Here is a 21,166-nt window from a genome sequence, read left to right on the forward strand (position 1 = left end):
CCAGGTCAAAGGTAACGTGATAACGACAAGAAAGTGCATGATAGAAGAGATCTGCAGTAGCTACAACAGCAGGCAGTCGTCATACATGTTAGGAGGAAAAGATGCAATAGACAAAAGAGGAAGATTGTTTCTCCTCCTGCTTTCTGTAGCAACCTCATGATGCTTCTATCACAAACTTCTATCTCTAGAGGAGAGGAATCTCAAACAAAAAATGTAATGTGCCAACCCCATGGCCTGTAAGTCATGGTTAGTGCAGCTAAATATCGTGCAGTTGAATTATTAACCCAAAAACTGGCTTTATCTTCACTTCGAAACACAAAATCACAGGCATTTTAGTCTGTCTTACAGGTGGTTCTTAGGACAATCAACAGGGTTGATTTTAGTGACAACATTCATGCAGAAAGTTCTGCAAGTGCTGGAATGCCTTCCCAAATCAGAGCTCTGTGGCAACTAAAATGCATTTGCCTTACAAAGCTTGTAACTTTACCAACTGCTCCTCCAATGCAGTTCACGTTATAAGCATGATTTGCAGAATTAAAGAAGCTAACTGGCATCCAATAGGAAAGAACTGACACTGTGTTATATTGGAGAGAAACAAAAAGGAGTGTAGCCTTATTGCTATCAGCTCAGAGGAGTAGCACAGCTCCACTTGTACTTGTGAAAAAGGGAAGTGTGATGGTTGAAAAACAGCAACTCACTTGGTGACAAAGGCTCCTGTCTTTGAGAAGGGAAAGTTCCACTTCTGGCACGTAAGATGACACAAATGTAGGCAGGAAACAGCACCAAGGTGTTCAGGATTCAATATCTATTATTAACTGGGGGTTTTTATAGCTTGCTTGTTCCACAGTTTTCATTCTGGAATGAGAAACCCAATCAGACTTTTGACATTAAAGCAACAAGACCTAGCATGATATCTTTTAAATATTATATAGTTATATAGCTGCTCTAGCTTGGCTGTGCATTTCCAGGGCCATCAGCAAACCCTTCTCCAGACAAAACAGATCACCCACAGGCCCTGGTTTCCAAGAAATCTGATAGAGAGGTTACATGAGGACTCAAGAAACCAGTGCACTTGAGCACATTTTCCTATGCAGCTCAGCCAGAGGGCAGAAATAAGTCAAATTCACAGAACCAGCTGCAAACAAACCCACATCACAAAGCCTCTCCAGTCCAACAGCAGCACCTCCACCAACTCCTCCTGCAAGCTCATAAGGTACGTGTGCCCTGCTCAGTTACATTGAAAGCATGGTACTAACTTTACTGGCTCCCAAGTGCAGCCTACAAACTAAGCACCATTCCTGAGAACTGGTTGGGTGTTCCTAGGAATCCTCTTTCAGCATCACTCACTGCACAGTGTCATCCAGTTCACAGCGAGATGACGGTATCTAAACCACACTGTACTTCTAAAGACTTCTACATTTAGATCTTGGGCTTGAAGACTTAGAATGGGCTGAGCCTTATCTCCAATATCCCAGCAGATCTCAGGCCAGAGAGCTACCATGTGTGACTTACAAAGCAAACCAGCTTTGCTTCACCCAGAAGCAGAACAGCATACTGACCTGAAGCCTACTAAGCCACAGGTTTGACTGTCTGGCAATCCTGTTTTTTGCATTATACTTGAAGCAGCTACATCCCAAAGCCATTCTTGCAGCTTAGGGTCATTGAGATCAAATCTAAACCATACAGTAATTTTTACTGTAGGTCAGGGTCTGTGGCATCAAGCTGTACCCACTGCAATCAGTGCAACAACAGGGCTTAAGTAAGCTTAATTAGCAGGTAATAAAGCACCTTCCACCAGTCCTAATACAAGATGTCACTCCAGGTCAGGATGAACAGCAGAGTCTCAAAGGTCCCCACATAACTTTAACAAAAGAACTGGACCACAGGAATCTTGTTTAGTAATTAAATGCCCCAATACAGGAACCTACTGAGAAGAGTCAATGCACATCCTATGCTCCAGCCCAGATCCAGTCATACAAAGCCATACATGTGCACCTTGCCACCACCACAATTTATTTGAGGAAGTCACTGCTGTGCTTCATATATAATACAAATATTTACATACATGGTATATGCACTTCAAAATAGGAAGCCGTTAAGTACACCATATGTATAACATATAACAAAACATATGTTTAAAAACATGATTCTCAACCAACAGTTGTATTCTTGAATACATTTCTTTCCGCATACTTTGTCATATGCTTTAATACCACATATACAAAATACCTATTACACCTAACAAGTTACCTACTAAGGAGTATTTGATGTGAAAAATACATCTGAACTACATAAACTTCAAGCTCACTTCAACTTTTACACCGAGGTATTTAAATTACAACAAAAGCTATCCACAGTACCATCTCAGTTCTCTCTCAGGTACTACATTTTCAGTGTGCTATCTAAAATGCTCTCCCCAAGACAGATGCTGATTAACCTGTGAAGAAAAGAAAAGCCACAACAGAAGTAAAACTCATTTCATACAGTATGCAGGCAAACAACCAGCCCTGCTTTCAATCGCATGCAGGCCACTTGAAGAATGTTTCTTCAGTTCTGAATGGAAGTTCCACTGACAGCACGTTGAAGGTGAGCATCCATACAAGTAGTCAAAGCACAGTTTATGCATCTATCCACTGTTACATCATCTTCATACACCTTTGCTACAGTGCAACCCTTGTAGGCCCATATGGACAGCGCTGTTGAAACTTCAGCTCTTCTGATCCAGAAGTGAACATCTAGGGAGTTACTATCACTAAGCTACCATTCACCAGCAGAAATTCAACATGTCCATGTACATCTACTAAATCTAACATAGAAGAAGGTTTTCCCCAAATCCAAACTGCTGTCTGGGTTTCTCCCTGCATCCACATTCCCGTGAAGCAAGCAATCAAATCTGACAGAAGCAGCTTAAACTGTTTTAATGCAGCGAAGTTCAAGCTTGACTGAAGCAGCCTTGTAAAGGACAACCACACCAGCTTGTTCAGCACAACAGAACATCCACAAAGAGGAAACAAAGTATGCTGACTGCAGATTTTACAGACAGAACGTGAATTATTCACAACAACTTCTGAAATCTTCAGCATAGGCAAGCTGTATCCTGCCTTTCCCCCTACTTGGGACTACAGTTCCAATAATAACATTCTAAAAGATACCATTGCTTTTGCCTTCTGGCAGCAAATACACATCCTACTTTTAATATACATGAGGATCTCTATGGATGTTCTTGGGGATCCAGAGCTATTTGGAAGTCATGAATAATTCTATTTATTGGTCTATGGGGACGCTGCTCAATACTTAACATGACATCTTCTCAATGGGCCTGCCTCAAAGACAAGAAGAAAAGAAAGAAGTGGCATTAAATAGCCATTTCTCAACAGTCATTAAAAAACCCACCACCAGAATTGGCAGCTATGATAACTGCCTCTGGAGGAACAGATGACATATACCACTCATTCTGAGTGAGAAGCAAAAAAGCTGGAAAAAAAATGGAAGCACAGAGGAAGCCAATTAGGTTCAATTGTGGAGACCTTCCACCTAAAAGGCAAAGAACTCCATTAGGAGTTAGTCTGAAACACTCAAAAGGGCTGCACTGAGATGTGCTCCGCATAGCATCTCAAAGCTGCAGGACAAGATAGAAGTCTAGTTATTAAAGCAAGTCTTTTGATCTTCCATTTGTCATTCTGCTCGATGATTATCTCTTACTGCTTCATGAAGACTTTCTGCCTTCCAAAGGCAATTGGCTTCCATCATATATACAATTGGTTAGAAATGCATAAAGGACTGTATAAACTCAGGCATGGCACCTGCAACACTGCATGTAGGAGCCATCTAAAGAAAAGGAACCATGGTTCACTAAGAACAGCTATGATGCCTAAGGGCCACTCAGAGAGACCCAAAGGAACTGAAGTAGAATTGAGCAGCTAACACACACCCACACATACAGCAACTGAAAGTTCTGTCACGTTTGTTGTTGCAATCGATTGGCTCAGAAATGCAGGATGCAGTAAAATGATGTGGAGTCAGTTTTTTATGAGACTGGAATTGGAGTCAACTTGTTCTTCCTGGATAGGAATTCGAAAGCTCCTTTCTGAAAGACAGAAAACAGAGAAATACTGTACAAGGCAGTGGATGTTTAGGCACCCATGGGCGACATGTGGATCAGTGGTTGCCCTTCCAGCCTGTCCAAAGAACAAGTGTAGGAAACAAGGAAAAAATACTTTTTAACCATTACTCCATGAAATGAAAAAGGCAGAAGAGCCAGACTGCCACTTAATTACAAATATAGAGGTCAGTTCTTCTCAGTCAAGCCTTTCCTGTGTTTGCAAGAGTCAAATGAAGAAAATTCACTTTCACATAGGCAAAATGATTTACAGTCTACTCCTTAAAAGAGGATACTTTTGGATCCTCACTGTTCTGAATAGAATTCCATGCACAAATTGGTTTTTCTTTTTCTTGTTGTTTGTTTTGAGGTTGTTTTTTTTGTATGGACAGTGGAAGAAAGAATATGAGAGAGAAAACGGGAGAGAAAGAAGTACACAAATCAAGTCAAATAGTTAATGATGTAAACGCTCCAAGGATTCACATCAAAAGCTGTACAGGAACAATTTCACTCCGTTTCCATCAGCACAATACAGAAAACTAATCTCTGCTTTATAACAACACCAACATGAAGCTCCATGTCCTCCAGCACATCAAGAGGAAGAAGAGGATTAAACATGACCATTAAGCACAGATGATGCTGCCCTACTCAGCCACGCAGACTTCATTATGATGGAAATAACCAAAGTCCAAGTAAGGGGCCCTGGTTATTCTCTTTCCTATATATTTTCCTCCCTAAAGAGTAACTTACTTTGATGGTCATTCCTGCAAGGCCTCCTCTTGTTCTCTCTCTTGGCCGCTTGGATAATCAACATGAAAATGGATACTCCAGACACTATAAGCAGTATCAGACAAATCAGGATAAGTGATAGAGACCCTGGAAAAACAAAAGAGAAGAAAAAAATATTAACAAAGACTTGTGATTTTAGATGGAATTTCCACAGCTTACAAACATCAAAAGAAGGAACCTGGAACTTCAGATCTCATATAAGCAATCAGCTAGACCATCTGTAACCCTGACCACAAAGACCATAAGTCCCACATATAAAGAAAACTAGCAGATAGACTGGAATCCTGTGCAGGCCTTGCTTAAAGACTGTGTAGAATACAGATAAGTGTTCTGAGAAAGACTGATTTCTGATGAAATCAGCTTCAAGTGAACATTCTCAATCAGCTCTCAGAGTGACTAGGCTTGGTCATTCCCTCTCCTTACCCCAGTTAGTGCCTGTGGGGCTGTTCGCATCCGGGCAAACAACAAAAGGGTTCACACTGGGTTTGGTGGGTGAAGGCGCTGCAGTCGATGTATTATTCCTGTAGTAGTTGGTGGAAAGATGCAAAGTAGGTGTTGCACTTTGAGAGGTAGCTGGTTGTGTCACATTGTCGCTGCAAACAGCATTATCTGATTTCGTCCCTGCTCGAAGAGTCTTTTTCCCAATAGCACTGCAGCTAGAGATGTAAAATACGTTACTTAGTTTTTCAAGTACTTACAGTAAAGACTTTATAAGCCACCTCCGTGGAACAAGTGAATGAAAAACTGTGAACCTTGTTATATCAAATGCAAACTTGGGCTTCACCGTTTCTAGGTTCTACAGATATGTAAATAAGAATTAAGTTAATCAGAAGCTATTACTGGAAAAAATGAAGTTCTGCTCTACTTACCATCTGTGCACAGAGCAGCCTTGAAGCACAGCAGCATTTAGCAAGGAAACTTTTTGTTACAGATATCTCTAGACCTTTAAAAAAGGAACTGCATACATTGGTGCTCCACGTGAAGAAGAAGAAGGGGCAGAAAGATGCCTCAAGTCAGTGCACAGACCACTCAAGACCAGCAACATAGTTTTACTGTATGCCCTGCTGGTTTATTGTACAGATCATGACTTGGGCATTAATCACTACCGAGTAAAACTCAAACCACTGTTCTGAATGTGTTGGCATGAGCGATACGCACTTGGTCCAAGGCCGACAGCTTTCATTTCCTCCTGTGGAATAAAACCCTTCAGGACACACCAAGCACACTGAAAGAAAAAAGCAGAATTTAAGCTGGTTTCGCAATGTATCTGCATGGCAGCTCTGAGATAGTTACACTAACAGCTTCTAGAACAGATACAACAAAACCCACAGCCTACAGAAACAGTAACTTACCTTGGGACAGAAGTAACACAACATGCTCAGAGGTTCATTTTAGTCTGCAACTCACAATGATTTCTGTTTTCTCTACGGGCTAATTATGGATATTAATGGGCAGAGCATTACAATTTCTGACAGCTGAAATTACAGAGCAGCAGTTTGCACAACTGCCCTGTTACAATACTTGCTTAGAGATACCAATTAAACAAATGATGACAGCTCTTGTACTAGAAATAGCAACATCTGAAGTGGATGCGAGAAGTCAGAGAGTTCATACAGCCCTAACTTACCACTTCCCAGCGTATATCTGACATCTGGCATGTAACCAGGAAGGCACTTGCAAATTCTGTCAGAGGTCTTCTCACACTTCTTCACTTCTACACTTCCCTTCTCTAGGAACAGCAGAATTAAGGAGAAAGGAAAACAGAAAGCATCAATTAATCAGTACTTTGGGCCTACCAGCCTTTGGGGAGCTCGAAAAGATGAGAAAGCACATGAAGACCGGCTCCCTCCCAAATTCACATCCAGAACTGACCTCAATGCAACTGACTTACTAGTGTTGCAGACTGTACAACTCGTGCAGAAGTTGTGATTGTGCTCAGTGCTGAAGTAATTGTCTTGACAGGGGGCACAAACTGTGTCTGTTGTCGCTGTGCAGCGGTTTCTCATTCTTTCACCTAAAATACACAGAAGGAGGAACTGATTGTTATAAGGAGGAAATCCTCTTCATTATCACGCACTGGAACAAACTGTCCAGGAAGTCACAGTTTCACTTACAACTCTAGCTGAAATATTTAGCAGATTTACACATGCCAGCATCCCTAAAATAGCTGCTCTATAGCGTCAGCTTAAATTAAGCAGTGAAAACAGGCTAGTAGGGGCTTGGCAACTTGCAAAGAGTCGAGATCCCAAATGAGTCTCCCAGTGCATTTGAAGCACCACTTCTTCATACGGTTTAGCTATGAGATACTTCATGCAATTCAACTCAAAGCTGGCATTCTTAAAGCCCATTCATTAGGCATGAATTAACAGGGCTGTATTTTAATTTTCATCTGTGTTAGCAGCAGTAGCAAATATCTTACTAGCTCCACTTCATACAGAGACAGAACAAGATGGAAGGCAGGCATTTCTTGCAGCTCCAAGGAGCATAGGTGCATTACACACTGCATTTATAACCAAGCTCTGAACACTTGCCCCTTAAAGATATTAAGCAGTATCATATCAAAGCACAATCACAGAAGATCAGATTTATGCAATGGGATGCCAAGGATAGCAAGCAAAACCGCTTGCACAAAATGAAACAGCGGATTAACGACCGAATTCAGAGCATGAATAAAAAAATCCCTTTATCTCACTGGCTTATCTTCATACAGCACAGGCAGCAGGAACCATGAATGGCTTTAATGACCAGGAGTCTTATAGTTGAAGTTAAATGCTTAAACTAATCCATATTCTCGCAGACTGCCTCAAGTTTAAGGTTTCATATCAAATGCAAACTTATCACAACTGGCATCTCTGAAGACAACGCCGTGTTCAATTTCTACTGCGACAGACTGCATAGTACTGATTTCATGTAGCAAACAGTTACGGAAAGAGAAAGCGCCTTTGAAGAATTTCCTCACAGACTAACAAGAAAAGTAAGTTGGGCACCTATCATTTAAGATACTTCAATTTTTAATAGTTTACCTGAAAAACACCAATAAGCCATGCTAGGAAAGAAAGCTTAAAAAACATCTATAGCAAGAGAATAACCTAAGGGGTTTTTTTGGTCATTATTCGGGATTTCTGGGTTGAAATCCTCTTTCATAGGTAACAATTCCTCCCATCTTTTCTCAGGTAACACAGTGAAAATGCAGCACCAGCACAGAGGGAAACTGAGCCACAGAAATGTCGCACTCCTAGATATATAAGTCCAATAAGTTACAAGATAACCTGCCCCTTTAAAATGAGGAAAAAAATCCTCATATGATTTTTTTTGTTATACTTCCAAATGTCTTGATGAAAATATTCACATTTTCTACCACTCACAAGTTATTAACTGACTGATATCCTATCAAACAAGTACAATCAATATACAGTGAGGGTTACTTACCAGGTGCACAATCCTTGCAGCATTTTGAACCAAAAGGATATTCATGTTCTTTGCATTTCAAACCCAAGCAATGGGTCGAAGTGACCACAAGCAGCAAAAACAAAACAGTAGAAAAACGCAAGTAAAAACCTACAGCCGTCATGATGTAACTCTACAGCCCTAGGAAAGGAAACTCTGTTCTGTCAGCAGCAAACTCTTGGAGGAGCTGATTGTAAACTACTGGCAATCAGAACAAATTCTTATGTCAGCTGCTGGGAAATTCCCAATGTGTTCCACGCCCTCGCTTTACTTCCCACCCCCTGGCAAGCCCAACTCAAATAGTTCAGAACTGTGTTCAAAGGCAGAAAGACAGCATGCTAAGTAGTATTACAAGAAGGCTATTGCATAGTCTTAAAAGAGAGTGCTTCTAATCAGGTACGCATCGCTCTGCCAACTGCTAAAGCAAAGTTTCAACATTAGGAGAACTAGAAGAGATGCTCCTTGTTATTGCAAAGTTAAAGCAATAGAGGCAACACCAGAAAACCATTACGTACCAGTGCCACAGGCAAAATGAAACAGCACACAGAGACTCACTCCTTACTCCTGCATAAAAACCAATGTTGTTAGTACCTTTCTCTGCTTAGGAAGAGCCACCTCTGAATCATCCTCCAAGCTAGCAATAGCTGTGAGATATACAGTTTACTTCTGGACTTGTAACATCACACTCCCTGTATTGCCATCGGAGAGAGGTATGTGTGCTCCTGACTCAAAAGTAGAGACTGATGTCACTTTTACCATTTGTTCCAAAGGAAGGAAATCTTTCTGGTAGAGGTGTGCTCTGTGAATGCAAAGGATGCGATATTCACGTATCAGCTGCCTTTGATGCCTGTTTTGTTCCACACAGCACAGACACTGCAGTCCACCTCTCACCTACAGAAGGACATACAGTAGAGAACAAGGTGATCACACTAGGAATTAATGGCTTTCATTTTTCATGTTCATTACTGGAATTCTACTAATATAGAACACAAATTTAAGGGTCTCCCCGTGCCAAGAGACTTCAACTCCTACATAAAGCCCAAATAAATGAGACGTTCCACAGTAACCAGATATTTTATTTTCAGCAGTTAAAAAACACATCTAGACCACCTAAAGGGGATGTATTGTCCATCTACATGTAAACACGGAAGAACTAACTGGAACAGACTTGGACTGCCAGTTAACCTGCAGAACCAGAAAGCTCTGAACAGCAATATCCCTTCTGTGAGTGCTTACATGTAGCAGGGAAGACAGAATACTAAGGCAAAAGGGTACTTTTCTACTTCTCCTGTTATCCCAGCATTCCAGAAAACAATCAGCTGTGGAAAAGAACTTACACCTGAAAGCCAACCCTTCCAAAAGGAAGCAGAGCTGAGAGGGAAAGTAAAGCAGCTGAACTTAATCACCTTCACACGCAATCTGCACACACAAGATACCCGAACCTCCTTCTCATGTAATATTGCACCTAGTGACACCTTAGTGGCTTTATGCCTCATGACTCAGTTATTCCCCCAGCAATATTAAGACTTCTTTTTTTTTCCAGTAAGAAACTGAAAATGCAAACTCATCATGTTCAGAAGCAAGGGATGGTTAAGAGTCTGCTACCTACATTTAAACTGAAAAGCCCTAAAATGTTACATCAGCAATGAAGCACTCACATTCTCATTAAGGATGCTTTAATACAAATGAAATCTCCTCTGATGGGTTTCAATTCTTCCCATTCATTGAGAAACCTAAAACCAGAGCATTTCCAAACCACAAAGAAAAAAAACTCAATACAAAATGAGATATGTATATAAAGACTCTGAAACAAGCCATTTAACAAAAAACAAACCAAAAAAAGTAGGGAATATGAAACAGAAAGACAGCAATACTTATATTTACATTATATTAAGAGAATAAATTTAATCAAATATAACATCTTATTGGGATTTTTCAGACAACCCCTCAGAAAGAGGGCTTTTACAGTAAAGGTGAAACCAGCGTAAAAATACTTTAAGTATAGACAGTAGTGGGTATGACCTTCGTGTCGCACGAGACTGTCAGGGATTACCCAAAAAACAGACTGATAAAAGAACTTTCCTAGTGCTGACTGCACTTTGCTCTGTCAAAAGCAATTCAAAAGCAAAGAATGTATTTCTCCCAACCTTAACGTATGTGGGCATCGCTAATTTGGACAAAAACAAGTATCTACACCAGTCTCAACGATCGCTTTTAAGTTCACTTCACAACTAGGTGAAGCCCTTTGCCTTGTGCAACCTCTGGAATGCACACAAAAATAACCTGGCACAAGTTTTCTTTTTAAGTAGGTACAGAAGAGCTTCTCAAGCATTTTAAATGAGCATTTTTCATAGCTCTTTAAGTTCTGTTATGGCTGCAGAACCTGGATTAAATTCTCAGCAATGCATAGCTAGGTTGAAATGCCTTGAAAAACATACTGGATTACCACAGATGAATGAGGAATCTCAGGAATACGGCTCTCATCTTTTCTCCTGACTCATGAATACCTGCAACAGTTACTGGAAACTCACGATGAGAACAGCATTTGCTGGAACTAACTAATCAGCAACAGTGTTTAAGTGAAGTCAAATCCAGTAAGAACTGAATCTCAAGACATAAACAATGACAATAAGCAAGTAACCCATTGATACTGAGTACAGATATCATTACATGTGTATTGACCACACATATCGGTGAACAGTAAGAAAAGAACTGAGCGTGACTGGAAAAAAAATACACACACAGCAACAACAGCCCAGGCAGCAGCATCCTGATACAATTTACTGATCTTCTTCATGAAAGAAACCCACAAAACTTTGAAATTGATTTGACCATAAACAAAATACAAAGGGATGATTTGCTGAGTGAAACCGCATTCCCAAACAGTCTATGAATGGATACCCTCATGAGGTTAGACCATTTATCTGAACCATAGTCCCCTTTACAAAAGCCAACGTCTTTCAGTGTTTATTGGTGATTTCCCATGGATCAGCAGCTAGGAGGGGCAACAAAGAATGTTAAATATTTAAGATGCCTCCATCAAATGTAATTAAGCCAAAAGCAGCTGGAACTTCAGCTGGATTTACTGCATAAAACAGGGTGAACTCGTGTAGTCCAGTACCTGCCTCATTATTTTTGGACTTGGTTTTCAATTTTACATACCAAAGGCAACAAAGCTGTAGATCTTCTATACGGACGGAAGTTTTTTTAGTACAACACAGTATGCATATAACACAGATAGCAGCAAGGAAACTTTGTGAGTGTTGAATTTTTTCTGTTTTGTTTTTCAAAAGCAGGAAAGTGCTTCAGAGCTCTGGAAAAGCGAGCGAGGTCAGAACTCCTCATGGACATTCCGTGCATAGTCCATAAGTTTGCTGCCTGTGAAGTATTCGCTGTATTTCAGGATCTCCTCCAGCTCTAAGTGATGGTTTTGATTCTCGTCTGCAACCGCTATCATTTGCTTTGCTTCGTTTAGGGCATTGTATTCATTCATAGGATCCATATATTCCTAGAACAAGAAAATCATCAGCAATCACTACAAGCACATGCACATTCTGGTAGATTCTTCAGTGGACAGAATTATTTGGAAAGAATCCCTACGTCCGCATATGAGTCTGAAGAGGTCATGAACTAGAATCCACACTTAAAAACTTCATTTTAAAGTAAAAAAAAACACTCGGAAAGACAAGAGATCTCTGCTGTTCTCTAGTCTACAAGGCCCCAGGGCTGCTTCATTTGATACAAGTTTTTTTTGCTTTCTTTTTTTTTTAAATGAACACATTGCCAGTTACTTGTTCTGCAAGTATGACTCACTGTCCCACTAAATGAAATCCGTGGCTTGTTTTCATGCACTACATATCCATGCAAGCATCTACATTACAGAGAAAACAAACCCTAAAACCATACCTATTAATAAGAGCAATGCTAGGAAAAGGTCCTCCTCCTCCAGGAAAAAGCATTACAACATGCTTCCTTCTGAGCACCACGGAACAGTGCTACAGTCCAAGATTTGGCAGACTGCTAATTCAAATATTTCTGGACTTCAAGATCTCTAAGGCAGCCTCAATCCTATATTTAAAGAACACCTCTTGATTTTAAGAACACTAGAACTGTTTTTGATGGAGACTTACCTCCAGCTCTTCCATTGTGACAATACCATCATGGTTAGCATCAATGACCTCCTCAAATTCCTTCCTTCTGTCTTTTACCCAATCATCATCAATGTCTTGAGCTTGCTGGTTCTCTACAGTACCAACAGGTAATGAAATGAACTCTGAAAGGGTAAGTTTCTTATCTCCATCTTGATCTACAACAGAAATACACAGTAACTGAAACTTACTTGTTTAATGTCCATTAGAAATGAGATATTCCTTCACATTAGAGGTGTCACTAGTACAGCTGGATTGTGTTTCCACAATCCTGACTGTGCCACAGAAGAACTGGCTACTGCTTATACCTCTGATTAGCAGAAGGCTTTATTATGGCACCCACACAGTGTTTTAGAACCTGTCATTGTATGCAAAAAACCAAAGTACTCAACCATGTCTGAAAGATACACCAGCTGGCAAGGCTGGGGATTGATTTTACAGCTGCTATTCATTTTTATTTAGTTATTTTTAATTAATCTGTTGCAACCTAAAGTGTTTGACAGCTGTATCCACCCTCCCATCAGAATTCAAGTAGAACATCTTTATTAAATCAACTACTCACTAAGTAGGAGTTCACTTACTCTCTTCATTATTTTCTTTTCCAAGCATGCTAACTATTGACTCCATAGGAAAAATATTAGTGGAAACATCAGTGAAAAGCTCAACAATGTATTTCCATTTCCAGCACCGTATATCACAATTCTTACATGGTTGCTATGCTGCAGAAACACAAAGCAAGTTTTGCCTTCCTCACCGACCATTCACATCAGAATATTTTCATATTCATCAGATGCTGTCTCCTATTGCTACAGAGACCCTAAAAAGCAGCAGCCTTTGAGTGTGAAGTGGTTTCAGCTGAGCTGCTCTGTAAGAAGCACACAGAAAACCTTAGTAATGTACAATGTTATGCTGCTCTTTAACAAAAAGAGGTTAAATCTAGTCTTGAATAATACAGATGCTGGCATCTCTGTGGAGTTATGCTAACAGTGTACATACATATAGGATTAAACAAGACATTCCAAAACTCCAGACTGAGCCACGACACTACAGTGACCTAAAAACACCTCCCAAGAAAACATCTGTTAAAATGATGTACCCAAATCTCGGATGATTTCTTTGACCATAAACTTCAGCATTCCCCTGCTGTGCTCTGGATGAAGAAAGGATAAGAACTCTTCTTCGTTCAATAACATATCGGGAGGTGGGTTGTCAGCTTGGTACCACCGATCCTTCAGGTTATCCAAAACTTCCTGTGCTAGAAATATAAGAAGATTAAAAACACATGTTTAACCTATCCGCAGGTTTTAAAATATATCGTTGTCTATTAATAACTGTTTAAACAAGGATGACCTATGAACCAGCTACTTCATGTCTCAACTTCCAAGGAATACTCAAACAGCATCCTGTATTTCAGCCTAAATATTTGAGTTATTGAGTGGTAAACTCTACAAAAGAAATACAGGTGTTAATACAAAGCACCAAGAAATACACTTGATTTCCAGTTAATTCAGGATATACGCACTCATTACTCCTTTTGGCTGCCTTATCTATTCCGTACCAAAAAGCACGTGTTTTGCTTCCTAGTAAAATGAAGGTAAATATTTCTGCTACAAAGAACAAATGCAAGCCCTAATCACCCACATACAAATAAACACAATAACACCAGTAATCTTTTTACAGCTCCGCCTAATTCATATTACATCATGCCAAAAGGCACTTTTAAGTGAAATTTTCCTAAATTCAAATGGGGTTCGTAATTTAAACATGAGTTTCCACTAAAACCACACCAGTGACTTGATGAAAAGCCACCCTGCAGCTCACAGCACAAACATTACAAGCAGCGGTGGTCTTGAACGTAACCAAACAGGAAATAAATACCTGTGCAGAGCATTCTTTCTCTGGTGTAGGCATTTTCTAAATGACACATAGGAAAAAAAATACAGTCTGTGGCACACCATATCTGTAAGATGAACTAACAAACATGAAAAATGAAGAACGGGCATTTCACAAGTTGTAAAGAAGCTCTGAAAGACCACATTCATTGCATAATATATATAATTCATTTAATAAGCTGTCTTCCATATCTCCAGCATGCCTTTGATTGCATGAGTTACAATAAAAAGAGATGCAGGCATGGTAGCATCTACACTTATTTTGAAAAAATAGTTGCAATTACAAGTTAAGCCTTTGGTATGTGGGGTTTTTTGTGTGAAGAGTAATAAAATTCTTTGGAGTCCTAATATGAATCTCAAAGTCAGTTTGTAAATGGAAAGATTTAGTTATTTCAAAAACACCAGTTTAGCGCTGGATAATCAGATTATGAAACATTAGAAGTCATAAGAGAGGCCTCCCCTTTTGCCTGCTTTTCAAGTCCTTAATGAAATTCAACTGTCACTAATCAGTCGAAACCGCAGTTATCTGAGTAAGTTAAAACAGGTTGTGTCCCCAGATTTGACCTGACTTCTAAACTGTAACGTGCCAGACATCAGCATCAGCTTCCGCCTAAAACCCAGACCTTGCCTTGATTCCCATGTTCAGTTATTTTCTAATTGTACAGACATTAAAAGTACTTTTACTCAGCACTATCATCTTCAGCAAGCAATGGAATTCATTTGGTTTTCCCAAATAAGGCTTCCTACCCAGGTAGAAGAATTATATACATTTTTCCCCCATATTCAGTACATGATTTATCTGATGAGCATTCTTGTAAACTGTAGCTATTAACCACACTGCCATAGAACATGCTGTACAGGTGTTTTCCCTGCCACAGAACTCAGAGGCCCATTTGCATTTTAGTTGCTTTTTGATAAGTGGAAAATAAAACCCATTTTTAAATGACTAATTCCTGCAAGGAAAGGCTAAGGCTCGATGTTTTACTTAACAATAAAATTTGAATGCTTTTAGATGTGGGCAGGTTAATCTCAAGCATTGCCATGTTTGCAACAAGTCAGATTCAAATGAAAGTTTCAAAAGTAGTAAGGAAGAAATGATCAGTCTCACTAATCTGAAAAAAATCTCTCAGTAGGGAGCTTAAAGGAAACATGAAACAACTGTTAGGTAACCTTCTGCTATTAACTTCTAGAATCTTTTGCAGTGCCTGTTTGAACAGAACACCAACATACGTAGATACACACTATTTCTGCATACATACTCAGTTTTAGAGCAGAAATCGGGTACTTCCAGCTACTTGTCATTTGAGGCAACAGGGAAGCTGATACTCCAGGTAATAATGCAATGGTCCACAGATAACACAGATTAACAAACTTCAGCAGACCATTAAACACAGACACCTGGAACTGCTCACATAGGAAGTAACAAATAAGGAAGCAATGTTAAATATTTGTATCAAGAGGGCTGTGAGTGCAGATGTGATTTAGAAACACTTCTAGTATTTCTGCCTCATGTTTTACACGTTCTGTATTAGCAGAACAACCAAAATATTACTCCAGCATTAAGAACAGATCTGATACTCAGGCTCTGGGAAAGCAAAAGAACAGAATTAAAGCAACAAACCACACTCCAACAGCTTCCACTTACTTTCTTCGTCTATTTTCAGCTCTTCATTGTTTTTGATCTTCTCTGCGATTTCTTTCTCATTAAATCCTTTACTTGCCAAAAACTTGATTTTATATTCATCCCAGGAAACATGACCTGTAAGAGAGAGCAATATCTCAGACATGACTTAGTATAGCAAAAAATGGGAACTTTGGGTCTAATTTGTGAACAAGACCATCACAATAAACTTTATGAGAACTACCACCTGATTCACTTTCCAAGCAGACGGGCCTTGTGAAAATAACCTGTTTATGTCACAGGAGGCAGAAGAAACACTTTATCTTACCATCACCATCAGGGTCCACAGCACGGAAATGCATTTTATTCTCTTCCACAGCTTCCTGGAAATGTTCATCTGTCTTTTCCATGATCCACCGCTGCATCTCTTTAGCACTTATCTTTTTATCATTATCTATATCCACTCTGTGAAAGAACAGCAGAAAAGATTTAATACTATTTTTTTGAATTGAAAGGATTACATAGAGGATTAATACAGAGGATAGACTATGGGCTTATAGTAGAAAAGCTCCCTTGTTTTTCACATCCATCCTTCTACAGGCAGGTACAGCAGGTAACTGCCTAGTTCAAAAACATTCTACCATGTTTCACTTGGCTGTAACTTAACTCATTTCGATACTATGCTTTTGAGTACATTTCTAGAGGAAACTACAAATACTGATAATATCCTAATGGCTCATAATAGTCAACTGCCAGCTCTTGCAAACTTTCACTACTGTGACAAATTTCTGCCCTAAGAATCTCCCAAATCAGTAACTCCCCCTCCATTTAACTTTGCAAGTCTTTTTTCCCTTGTTTTTCCAAAGTCTCTGAAGCTTACAGATAAGCTGCCTTTACATGCCTGCCTTGATCACATCGTATTTTTGGCAACAATTAAAAACAATGGAAAAGGTGAACATCTCAGTGCAAGGACTTCTGAAGAATTCTATGCTTCATAGACCTTATAAGTGGGGGGGAAAACAAAGAATCAAGTTGCCTTAATGATCCCTTGATCTCCAGTAACGCACTACAGGCAATACACTTTAACCCTTAAACAGGCACATTGCAAAAGCTCTGCATGTACACTTGTTCCCATAGTTTTAGTGCTAGCAGGCTCACTTTGCTCTGTCAAAATACAAACCTGTACAGTGTTACTGAGCAACGCTGCTAGACCTGTTGAGAAACACTTATGCTGATAATTCAGTTAGTGAGATGAATAAAAGATGTGTCCAACCTGACAGCCCACTGTCCTACCCCTCATACTACTAATACTGCTTTATCAAAACAGACTGCCAAATGAGCAATGCCATTAATACTTATTTCATTAAAGAGGATATAAAAATAACAGTTGAACAAAGACAATAACCTGCCACTTTGGGGGTGGGTTTTTTTTTTTAGCATACAATTATTTAATTACAAAAAAGGTAACAATGTTTAAAACTGAAATCAGTAACATTTAAAAGGCAAGATTCTATTTAAAGCAAAACAAAACCACTCTGATTCAAACAGATAAAGGCTGCCAAGTTGTGTTTTTTTCTTCAAATTGAACTAGTCTTAAAACTACTTGAAGCGTTATCACTGAAACTCAAGCTATTAAATGTGAATGCATTTAAATGTCACCTAAATGTTACAGGCTTAAGACAAATAACAACGCCAGCATCTGATCTTCTGAAACACATTAACGCTGTTTTAAAATACTGTAAACACATTTTGACCTATTTATTCACAGACTCAGCAACTCTTCACCAAACAACAGCAAGATGAGTACAGTGGTCACGTTCCACTTGTGTTGTCTTGCACTCACCAGGTGAACAGTGGGGGGTTTTGATATGGGGTAGGTGCTGACAGAAATGAGAAGGGAAAATGTGTTTTCCACCTCTGTGTTTAATGTTGTAGTTTCTTCAGATCAAAGCTCTCAAACTTACTGCTTCCACATTGTAAGTAAGAAGAAAGGTAGGAAAAAAATACCCATTTAATGCTCTTCTAGCTCAAAGTACACCACTGTTCTGCTAAAAAAGTACAAATCAGAGCCAAAAAAACACAGCTTGATCATGCTTACTGTAGAATCATCAGTAGATGTGACTGAAAGCACCATCTCAAGACTGCAGGAACCTTGGGTTGTCTTGCCCTATTTTCCTGACCTGGCAGATAGGAAGGTTCCTACAGAACCCTGTAGTAAGGGCTGCATTGAAGATGTCAAGCCTGGAAGAACAGCTGTTAAACACTTGTGTCCCATTTCCCAAGCACAAGCCATTTAAAATCAGTCTCCTGTGGCCACCTGTCCAAAGGTCTAAAAGGTTATTAATAAATAGCTGGCCACTCAGATGTTCAGATTCACACTTTCAGGTCCCTCGAGGACAACAGTGCAACATAGGGGGAGCAAGGCAGCAGCATGTTCACCTACAGAGCTGAAGAAAAGGTATGCCTTGGGAACCATCCAGTATATACAGTCTAAAAGAATACATCTATTAACATTAAATAAAGGAAAAACATGTCTGTATGTGGTAGTAGTTAACGGGAAGGTGTATTTAAGCCTCTGACCTCACCTATTACCATCAAGACAAGGCACTCTGCTGAAACCTAGACTTCTGTTTATGAACCACAAAACTGGGGCTGTAAAACATCAGCAAAATGCAAATCATAGAAGGGCGCTCAGCTTCTAAACTCACAAAAGCAACTCCATCACCAAAGACAACCTAAATGAAAAGCCATGCATATTACAATACTAAACAAAACTCATGACTTAATCAGTTTGAATTTATGAACTTGAATTAGAAGTGATGTGATCAGAAGCAAACTCAAAATCACCCAGATCCAACCTTGCTGCTATGGGTGAGGTTGTTAATCACTATATCAGACACTAGATCAGGTTGCTCAGTGACTTAGTGAAATCATCATCACCATAAATAGATTCAATTGCTTTCAACATCTTTCCTCTTCCTCCTTTCCTCCCATAAAGGCCCACCTACGTATGCCAAGCTTCAGCACACTGTAAGAAATGTATAGATAACCCAACTTATTTAAGTCGAGACCTGAGCATTGCTCAGAGCAATTACTATTACAATTACATATTACTAACCCTCATGTGAATGTTTCCAATAGACATACAGCAGTAAAGAAACCAAAAGCTTCTCACCACACTCTTGCTATTTACCTTTATAGATATATCCTAATAAAGCTAGCAGTCTGAACACCACACCGTGTAGTAAAGAACTGTAAATAGACAAAGCAGCCTGGTTCTCCTATTTGTTTTCATTGCCTTTAAGCAGGAGAACACAAGTTAAAAAGAATAAAAAAATAAGAAGTGTTGATTGGCCCCTTTTCCCTGCTAATAAAAAGGTTACAGAAAAAAAAAGGTTCTGTTAAGCCTTCTGGTTTCATGTCCCATCAACCAAGGTAATCTGCTACAATAATCCTCAATAGCAATCATGGAAAATAAAGCTAGTTCTGCCATCTAGTGGTGCTGTGGTTCAACCTGGCAGCTGCTCAGCACTACACCTGCTTGCTCACCCTCCCTAAGTGAAATGGGGAGGAGAACTGCAAAAGTACCAGTGCAAGAACTCACAGGCTGACACAAAGAAAGGTAAAGCCAAAGCTTAGCTTTGCTTTTTTGCTGCAGTTCCTTTGGAAGACAAATACCATCACTCTAAACTTACAGCAGAGTAATGCAGTGTATTATTACATGTACTAATTAGTATAGAGAAATTACTTTAAAGCTTACTTTGAAAAGATAACCATGAGCTTCTTCCTGTTTTTCCTGGGTTCTGAGTCTTCCTCAAACTCTTCCATCTCTTTTCCCAGAAAAACTTCTTGATGAAATTCTTTGTTGAGATGTCCATCCATCTCCATTTTGACCCCATTCAAATGATCTGGAGGCAAGATCTCATTCTCATCCTTACTGTCAGCTGGCTTCTCTTTGAGGGCCGAATTATTTGCAGGCCTTGCATAAACATCCATCAGAAGAAATACAAACAGAAGGGACAAATACAGAGATCCCAAACCGCAGAGAAAGGCCTGCCTTGACATCATCGTTTTTCCTTCGTGTTTAATCAGCCAGTATTTTGAATAACCTAAAAACAACAAGGAAAAAAACACACACAAGTTAAAAACTACAGAACATCATGTCATTAATAAAGCTTCTCCCCAAGCACAGAAGAACATATAAACAAATATACTGAAAGAAGAGGTGTTCTGGAGAGAGCACTGGCCTCTCAATGGAGCCCTGAGCAGTATGACCAGGTTGGGAGCACACAGACCACAATAAGGGTTGGAAATGGATGGGTTTTAGGGTCACTTTCAATCCCCAGCCCACAATAAGGGTTGGAAATGGATGGGTTTTAGGGTCACTTTCAATCCACAGCCCACAATAAGGGTTGGAAATGGATGGGTTTTAGGGTCACTTTCAATCCCCTGCCCACAGTAGGGGCTAGAAATGAATGGGTTTTAGGGTCACTTTCAATCCCCTGCCCACAGTAGGGGCTAGAAATGAATGATTTATTCTAAGGCTCCTTGAATATAAAGCCATATTAAAAGAAACATACGCCACAAGGAACTGTGTCAGATTTCTGTTATCTCTATCAGAGGACTTTGGATTGTTAAAGGCCTCACTCTGCTGGGAGCACAAACCTCGGGTCCAGCTGATCTGAGAGCTCCAAATACGACTTTACAGGCCTCAAATACATGGAATAAGCCCCTATTACCCCACATACCCCCCTCATAAACATAGGACCTGGGATAGGCCCAGCGTGGCACTCCCTTAACACCATCACATCCTCAGCACCGTAACACAGCGATGCTTTGCGGTCTCACCACCCCTCCAACCATCTCATCCCGAAGCTTTGGTACCTGTATGGGATACGGCGGCTCCTCATACCCAGCTCAATTCCTTCCAGCACAGTAAAGAGATACAAACAAACCCCCCTCCCCTACTCGCTCCCACCCCTTAAGAACCTACAGCCACCAGCGCTACGCCGGAAGTACGTCACACGCCGTGCGTGCGTTAGGTGTGGTGGCCGCCATTTTGGAGCCGGGCGGAAGAAGGGCTGAGGGCCTAGCTGCCATTTCTTCTCCTGGCTTGGTCTCCTGTAGCCAAGATTTCGAGGTGTTGATAAAGACAGAAGGCAAAACCCAT

At 40.0% G+C, this 21,166-nt stretch overlaps 2 protein-coding genes across 9 annotated transcripts; both read right to left on the minus strand.

Annotated features, from left to right (window-relative positions):
* Positions 1–715: 715 nt before the first annotated feature.
* On the minus strand, positions 716–9,849 carry TNFRSF4 (TNF receptor superfamily member 4). 8 transcript variants are annotated; one of them, XM_085509835.1, is made up of 9 exons: positions 9,092–9,849; positions 8,851–8,899; positions 8,318–8,365; positions 6,780–6,902; positions 6,516–6,617; positions 6,047–6,113; positions 5,312–5,544; positions 4,850–4,975; positions 1,991–4,087 (listed from the first exon to the last, which is right to left on the minus strand). In XM_085509835.1, the coding sequence occupies exons 4-9, from the start codon at positions 6,892–6,894 to the stop codon at positions 4,020–4,022; spliced, it is 711 nt and encodes a 236-aa protein (XP_085365961.1). In that variant the 5' UTR covers positions 6,895–6,902; positions 8,318–8,365; positions 8,851–8,899; positions 9,092–9,849; the 3' UTR covers positions 1,991–4,019. The 8 variants fall into 8 exon arrangements, 6 of the variants coding, with proteins under 6 accessions (XP_085365961.1, XP_085365962.1, XP_085365960.1 ...); XR_014932151.1 differs by lacking the exons at positions 8,851–8,899; positions 9,092–9,849 and adding an exon at positions 716–855 and having other exon boundaries at positions 3,942–4,087; positions 8,318–8,844; XR_014932152.1 differs by lacking the exons at positions 8,851–8,899; positions 9,092–9,849 and adding an exon at positions 722–855 and having other exon boundaries at positions 3,932–4,087; positions 8,318–8,844.
* On the minus strand, positions 9,394–21,013 carry SDF4 (stromal cell derived factor 4). The gene is made up of 7 exons (XM_015882650.2): positions 20,881–21,013; positions 19,757–20,105; positions 16,325–16,461; positions 16,021–16,134; positions 13,580–13,738; positions 12,466–12,641; positions 9,394–11,843 (listed from the first exon to the last, which is right to left on the minus strand). Exons 2-7 carry the CDS (start codon positions 20,062–20,064, stop codon positions 11,667–11,669), a joined length of 1,071 nt encoding a protein of 356 aa, XP_015738136.1. The 5' UTR covers positions 20,065–20,105; positions 20,881–21,013; the 3' UTR covers positions 9,394–11,666.
* Positions 21,014–21,166: the final 153 nt, after the last annotated feature.

This window comes from Coturnix japonica, chromosome 9 (genome assembly GCF_054131305.1).
Source record: "Coturnix japonica strain WE chromosome 9, WE-NBRP24, whole genome shotgun sequence".
Classification (NCBI taxonomy): Eukaryota; Metazoa; Chordata; class Aves; order Galliformes; family Phasianidae; genus Coturnix; species Coturnix japonica.